At 43.9% G+C, this 7,500-nt stretch overlaps 1 protein-coding gene across 13 annotated transcripts in view; it reads right to left on the reverse strand.

The window, feature by feature from the left end:
* The window catches only part of LOC109864633 (forkhead box protein P2), a 114,587-nt gene that overhangs the window by 12,558 nt on the left and 94,529 nt on the right, over nucleotides 1-7,500 (reverse strand). For 9 of the 13 annotated variants that reach the window (XM_031797934.1, XM_031797947.1, XM_031797939.1 and 6 more), the window contains 3 exons: nucleotides 3,950-4,160; nucleotides 3,263-3,366; nucleotides 3,021-3,122 (listed from right to left, as the gene is read on the reverse strand). In XM_031797934.1, the coding sequence (XP_031653794.1) occupies nucleotides 3,021-3,122; nucleotides 3,263-3,366; nucleotides 3,950-4,160 (417 nt within the window). The remainder of the gene's footprint in view (nucleotides 1-3,020; nucleotides 3,123-3,262; nucleotides 3,367-3,949; nucleotides 4,161-7,500) is intronic. The other 4 variants (XM_031797942.1, XM_031797941.1, XM_031797945.1 and 1 more) reach the window with 1 other exon arrangement.

A 7,500-nucleotide genomic window follows, 5' to 3' on the forward strand; every position in this document is an offset into this window, starting at 1 on the left:
GGGGGATAAGAGGAGGAGGAGGAGGAGGGTTGGTATGAGAGGGTATGACTCGTGTGTGTGTGTGTGTGTGTGTGAGGTGGTGTTGTGGTAGGCTGACAAGGACGTGTACTATATCGAAATAGTCTGTGCACGCTGTCAAGATAGGAGTTAAATGAATGATCAGATCTTGACACCTTTTTGTTGTAACATTGTCACAAACCCTTAAAGCAAAAAACATTGCTATCAAAATGGCCTGAGATGCATTAATGCATGTACATGCAAACACTAAATATATACAAAAAGAAAATCAACAAAAGAAATACAATATTCTTCCCCGACCTTCCAGATAAATCCAAATTCAAACATGCATCAAAAAGCCTACAAATAATAACCTTTGCTTTAATATCGCCTGCTTTCACATGCATTCTTTCCCCAAGGAGATATACAGTTTGTTCCCTTAAAGAAACGAGATTCTCTAAAAGAAGAAGAAAAAAAACAAAAACATAAGCAGATCTTCACATCTGACCTGAAAATCCCAGGATTTGATTGATCTTAATGCCCATGGCTCTGAATATGATCAGTTTAATATTAATGAGATAATGAGCAGTTTTATTATGCATGCTATACAGTTAGAACTAATAAGCTGCTGGGGAGCGAGGAGCTGAGCAGAGAGGAGAGGCAGGATCCTCCAGTCTCAGAGCTCATGAGACCAAGCTCAGATATTAAATCACCTTTTATTTTTTTTTGCTCATTTAATCAAATGACACACCCATCACAGATCATCCCTCTAACGCCTTACAAAGGAAATGTGGGAGCTCAAAATGTAAATGTATCACCTAGGTTATTGTGAAAGAGAGAGGGACTGAGATATTTCTAATGGCCATTTTGCACATTTCTCTATATCATGACTGGGCCTTCCAAAAAAAGTGTAATGTGTGTGTCAGAGAGAGAGAGAGAGAGAGAGAGAGAGAGAGAGAGAGTGTAATGTGTGTGTGTGAGAGAGAGAGAGAGAGAGAGAGAGAGAGTGTAATGTGTGTGTGTGTCAGAGCGAGAGAGAGAGAGAGAGAGAGAGAGAGTGTAATGTGTGTGTGTGTCAGAGAGAGAGAGAGAGAGTGTGTAATGTGTGTGTGTGTCAGAGAGAGAGAGAGAGTGTGTGTAATGTGTGTGTGTGTCAGAGAGAGAGAGAGAGAGAGAGAGAGAGAGAGAGAGAGTGTAATGTGTGTGTGTGTCAGAGAGAGAGAGAGTGTGTAATGTGTGTGTGTGTCAGAGAGAGAGAGAGAGAGAGAGAGTGTGTAATGTGTGTGTGTGTGTCAGAGAGACATTGTTTATTTCACTTTATATATTCACTTTATATATTATTTACCTCACTTGCTTTGGCAATGTTAAAACATGTTTCCCATGCCAATAAAGCCCTTGAATTGAATTGAATTGAGAGAGAGAGAGAGAGAGAGAGAGAGAGAGTGTGTGTAATGTGTGTGTGTGTCAGAGAGAGAGAGAGAGAGAGAGTGTAATGTGTGTGTCAGAGAGAGAGAGTGTGTAATGTGTGTGTGTGTGTGTGTGTCAGAGAGAGAGAGAGAGAGTGTGTAATGTGTGTGTGTCTCAGAGAGAGAGAGAGAGAGAGAGAGAGAGAGAGAGTGTGTAATGTGTGTGTGTGTCAGAGAGAGAGAGAGAGTGTGTAATGTGTGTGTGTGTGTGTGTGTGTCAGAGAGAGAGTGTGTAATGTGTGTGTGTGTGCATGTGCATGTGTGTCAGAGAGAGAGAGAGAGTGTGTAATGTGTGTGTGTGTGTGTGTGTGCATGTGTGTCAGAGAAAGAAAGAGAGCGAGTGTGCAAGGTGTGTGCTGGTTAATGACCAGTCAGTGATAAAACAATTGACTAAACAAGTCAAAAAGACACACACTGGGTGCAGCACACCCTTGTGGATCAGTAATCACACGCCGACATCATTTGCATCCCAAATCCACATTAATTCACTTTGCTAAACCTAGTGCTCTGATATGCTTTGCATGCTGATTTGAGGTGGATATATTCTGACCCCCCCCCCCCCCCCCCACCATTTCCTTGTCCTGAGTATCCACAATGGCCACTGGCTCTTACTGGCGAACTAATTATGCTGAAGGTGGTTGAGAATAAAACCCTGATACATGTAGTTTTGGGTTAGAGGGAGGGAATATACTTATCAGCAACACACTTCCCCCAAAACAGACGCATCAAGAAGACAATTTTAACTGTGCAGGAGAGGCAGGCAAGGAAAGTTGTTTAGGACAGAGATACAAATGAGTCCTTTTGTCCTGGTAAATAAAGTGCATTCTCTCCTTGACAGGCAAATTCTCAATTTGGGTCTCATTTAGTTTCGGCCATAACCCCTCAGTCGGACACGCGGCCGCCAGCCCGCCACTATGAGCTATGGTGTGTGTATAGGAGCACACGGGCCAGACAACTAAACACAAAACCCCCTGCCACAGCCCCAGCCTCCCTAGGCAAACAACCATCTTTCAGACTAATTAACCAATGATATGCAAGAGAGGCTGGGTGGGTGTGGGAGGAGGGATGGAGAGAGAGAGGAAGAGAGAAAGCGAGAGAGAGCGAGAGAGAGAGAGAGAAAGATAGAGAAAGAGAGAGAGAGAGAGAGAGAGAGAGAGGAGATAGAGAGAGAGTGAGTGAGTGAGGGGGGGGGGGCAGGAGGAGATGTAATACAGTGCATGGTAACAAAAGGTGCGGATGATTGAGTGGCTGTATTGTAATTAGCGTGGCAGGCCCCACTCCTCATCCACAGCCTCGCCTATTAATTGCGCCAAATTAGAAAACGATATCAGAGGCAGAATTATTCTTTCACTTGTCATCTGAGAGAAAGAGGTTAGGAAAAATTCACTCTATTCAAGAGGTCAGGTTAAAGAGAGGGGAGTGGGATACTAATCTGTTGGTGTCAAGTAAATAAATGTTCCTCCAAGCTTGTCTTACTGCAGGTATGGCACAAAGAGGTGCCTCTAGATGAGGAAGTAGTGTTCTCTAAGGCTGTAAGAGTAGGTTTAGGGTAGGTACCTTCCAAGTAGCTGCGTTGCGTCTGAAGTAAGCGAACGTGCGGGTGAACCAGCTGTAGATTTCATTAAGCGTTAACTGCATGTCGCCTGACTCCATGATACCCTGAAATGAGACGACATCAAATAATGGTTTATTAACTAGGCGGCATGACAAACACTCTCAGAGCTGCCTGCGATTCAAGCAGCAATTCATTTACATCTAATCAGGCAAAGTTAAAAATATAAAAAGATTCTCCCACTCACCTGCCTTATGAGGGTTGCATAAGTAAATGGCGGTCTGACATCGGCATTCTTATAAAACTCATAGTTTGGGGCGATCTCTGGAAAAATAAATACTGTGTCACCACCTGAAATAATTGGTAAATTTTATTCCTCATGGTATTGGAATTGGTTTAGGGTTTCATCAAATTAAAAGAGGGAGAGAGAAAGAGAAGAGGGAGGAGAGGGCAGCACACATCAAATCAGCATTTTCCATGTTCCAAAATAGATTTTCCATTAATCTCTCTCATGAGAAATCTTAAACACTAATACATCCATATCAAATTAGATCAATGTAGATATTTTGTATGAACTTGAATAATTATGCATATTTTATGCTAAATACCACAGAGTAAATATAAACATTCAAGACGGGACTTTTAAAATGCAAAGAGCTTAATCTTAACGTTCAAACTTAATTGACATTCACGTCGTTTTTACGCTCAGAAAACGTTATGGTCTATTGACATATAGATTGATTAAACAGAGGCCTTCTTCCCTATTTAAATCTAACATTCCATATTGGAATAATCACTGTGCAGCTGTAAAACAGCAACTATTAGTGACAATGCGTTGACAGGAGTCCAACACAGTATTCAACTCAATTCAATGAACCCAACTTCATTAATGATCATAACAGTAGGTGACTGGGCTTAGTGTAGAGGGTCTTACCTGAAGACAGTTGCATGGAGTATTTGTCGGAGTGACGTCTGCGCATGGCGCCCATGCTGGGGACGTTGGCGGCGCTGAGCAGGGAGGGGACCTGGGGCACCTGGGACATGGGCGTCACGGGGGCGCTGGGCGTGGTGGGGGTCTGAGGTACGTTCGGAGGGGACACCGAAGGCAGGTTCTTCGACATGGTGACGCTCGATACCAAGTTCAGCTGATTAAGGAGGACAGGAGTGAGGTGACCGAGGGAGTCAGGAAAGGAAGGAGGAGGGGGGGGGGGGGCCGAGACAGGGTAGAGTGAAAGAGGGAGAGGAAGAGAGAACATGGGAAAGAGAGCGGGGGAGAGAAAGACAGAGAGAATTAGGATTGAGGGCGAGAATAAGGAAGTAGAGGCAGGAGAGCGGGAGGGAGAAAGAAAGACGGTTTTACATTAGAAGGGGCTCTCTGACAAATGAGAGTGGATTCTCTCTACAGCTGTGGTTCCACTAATAAGCTGTGTTAGAGGAAGCAACCAATCTCCACTAATTAAAGGATAAAATTGTATCATAAGAATTCTAATTAGAGCACGCTGTTAAAGATGATCTAATGATCAGCCATCCGTGTTATCCCAACCACCATCTCTAGCCCACATAGAGACAACTCTCCGTGTCGTGTGTACTAAACTGTGGTAGGGAGAGAGCCAGAGACAGCCACCACCACCACCTGGCTACAGATGGCTACAGCTGGCTACAGATGGCCAGGCCAGAGCACAGGCAACCCTGACGATTCCTGGATACAAAACAAAAGCGATACGGCTACTTTCCTCTTTGAAACCCGAGTCCGCTAACGCTAACTGAAACCCGTGCAGAGTCCGCTAACGCTAACTGAAACCCGTGCATGGTCCGCTAACGCTAACTGAAACCCGTGCATGGTCCGCTAACGCTAACTGAAACCCGTGCATGGTCCGCTAACGCTAACTGAAACCCGTGCAGAGTCCGCTAACGCTAACTGAAACCCGTGCAGAGTCCGCTAACGCTAACTTAAACCCGTGCCGAGTCCGCTAACGCTAACCGAAACCCGCGCATGGTCCGCTAACGCTAACTGAAACCCGTGCATCGTCCGCTAACGCTAACTGAAACCCGTGCATGGTCCGCTAACGCTAACTGAAACCCGTGCAGAGTCCGCTAACGCTAACTGAAACCTGTGCATGGTCCGCTAACGCTAACTGAAACCCGTGCATGGTCCGCTAACGCTAACTGAAACCCGTGCATGGTCCGCTAACGCTAACTGAAACCCGTGCAACCCGAGTGGAAATTTCCACCCTGACCTTTGGGTCTCTGTGCTAATTTAGCTGGAATGGAAATGACATCATTACATATTCTACACCAAATTGTCTTAATTGCGAATGGGACGAGTGGAATGCTGGCGAACGTCATGAACGTGACTGGAGGTCACTTTGAAAGGGGAGCAGGGTTGTAAAAGAGAGCGTGAGAGGCCTCAATAATAATTTGCGACAGCATGTGTTGATAAATACAGTGAAATGTCAGGTCGGAGAGACTCTGGTGCATCTATGGCTTTCAGCTGATCATTATAGCACCACTTAAAGCTAATGAGCTAATACTGGGAGGTATCTGTCTGGGCTAAGATGACTGGCAGCTAGTTAATACTGTAAGGCCTGTAATGACAGCAGTACTTCTGTAGCTCAGTTGGTGTAGTATGGCGAGTGCAACGCCAAGATAGTGGGTTTGATTCCCGGGACCACCCGTAAAAAAATATATATATATGTACGCATGGCTGCAAGGCATATAAATGGCATATATTTATTACATGAACTCAAACTAGTCAGAGGAGAGAAGAACTTTCCATAGGGCTGCAGAGTTACTGCATAGGCTAGCCGTGGCCTTAGTACAAGTTTACTCTACTGCACAGTGGAAAGACTGACGAGTGTAAGTTTCAAAAACATGCATGTCAGCAGTTTTTTTTTTTAAGGTGTAAAATACAAAATGCTAATTCATTATTATCTTCACGTGCTAATTATGTCATTTGATTACGGAATAATAATGACGATGGACAAGTCATATTCATCATTGTCTGAGACAGAAAGGTTTCACTACTTTGGCGAGGAAAGTAGACTAGACTACAACAAATGTCACTGTAGAACACAGCACAGACAGTAAACTAGCATGATAATTGAAAAGGAAAATGTATATTGTCATTTTTTCCCCCCTACGACAGCTTCCAAACAGTGTATTTGATGTGTATAATACAGAAATCTCCATATAATTCACAACAGCTCAGGTCAGGTCAAGGCACCAAACCAACCAGGTCTTTGAAGTCTGATCCTACTTAATCCCCAATTCATTCAAAACACACACACACACACACACACACACACACACACACACACACACACACACACACACACACACACACACACACACACACACACACACACACACACACACACAGACTGTGAACAGTCATTACGTGTTACATGTTCAACACAGAGACCCACAAAGGGTTTGGACACGCTGTCAAACACAGCAAAAATGCACTCCATAACAAATCCTATCAGTGCGCGTGTGTGTGTGTAATAGCATGTATATTATAGTGTTAAGATTCCGTCTTCTTTTTTTCCCCCTCCTCTCACCCCCCACCAGGTACGGCAACAAGCGTAACATGTTTGCAGGCATACAATCCTAGTATTTGCAAAATGGAATTTATTAAAGCCCTAACTGAGTGGGAGAGCGAATGAGAGGCAGGGATGAGCACTTTGCCACCTCTCTGCTCATCTGAATATATATATTCAAGGTTGGGTCTGGGAGAGAGAGAACTCATTATTCTGGGCCTTGCAGCCTTGGTAACTTTTCATCCATCCATGGCATGGCCAAAAGGTAACATTTAATGAAGTGCCATTCAGAGAGTAAATGGGGTCATATAATAGACAGTGCGCCCAGCGCGAGGAACACCTTGTGTTGGGCTACTGATAGCTGTTAAGGGTTGCAGTGATGAACCAACAGGACTCATTTCAGCAGCCGGCAATACATTCACACTATTAATATTTATCAAATATGTGGGCTGTTTCAACCTAAGCCATGTTCGGGGTGTAAACCCATGTTATAATATCTGATACCCATCTCCTATTGCGGTGGATGCACCCCCCCCCCCCCCCCCCCTATCCACATGTAGTCATTTTCATATGCCAAAATCTACAGTATAACTACGCTCCGCTCGAGTTCTACAAAAAGGGGGAGCCTTAAAACTGAAGCTGGAGAGAGTTTGCTCATTTTAAGGATCTCTGTACGAATTACGCATCATCAAATGCAATTAGCAGTTATTTCATGTGCGGTTTATGTAATGCAATACTTCATTAACATTATTCATTCATATGCAGTCTTGGATTACAGTCCTGAACATTCTTTATTAGACTAGATGTAACCAGGCTGCTGGAGTTTTGAAGATAAAAAAAAAAAATGGGGGAAAAAGTGATTGAATAATAAATTGGAGGAAAGCAGATGATTCCTGACGGGTTTGCAGGATAATTATTCTATCTTGTGATTCTACTGTATTCAATG

This window comes from Oncorhynchus kisutch, linkage group LG19 (genome assembly GCF_002021735.2).
Source record: "Oncorhynchus kisutch isolate 150728-3 linkage group LG19, Okis_V2, whole genome shotgun sequence".
Classification (NCBI taxonomy): Eukaryota; Metazoa; Chordata; class Actinopteri; order Salmoniformes; family Salmonidae; genus Oncorhynchus; species Oncorhynchus kisutch.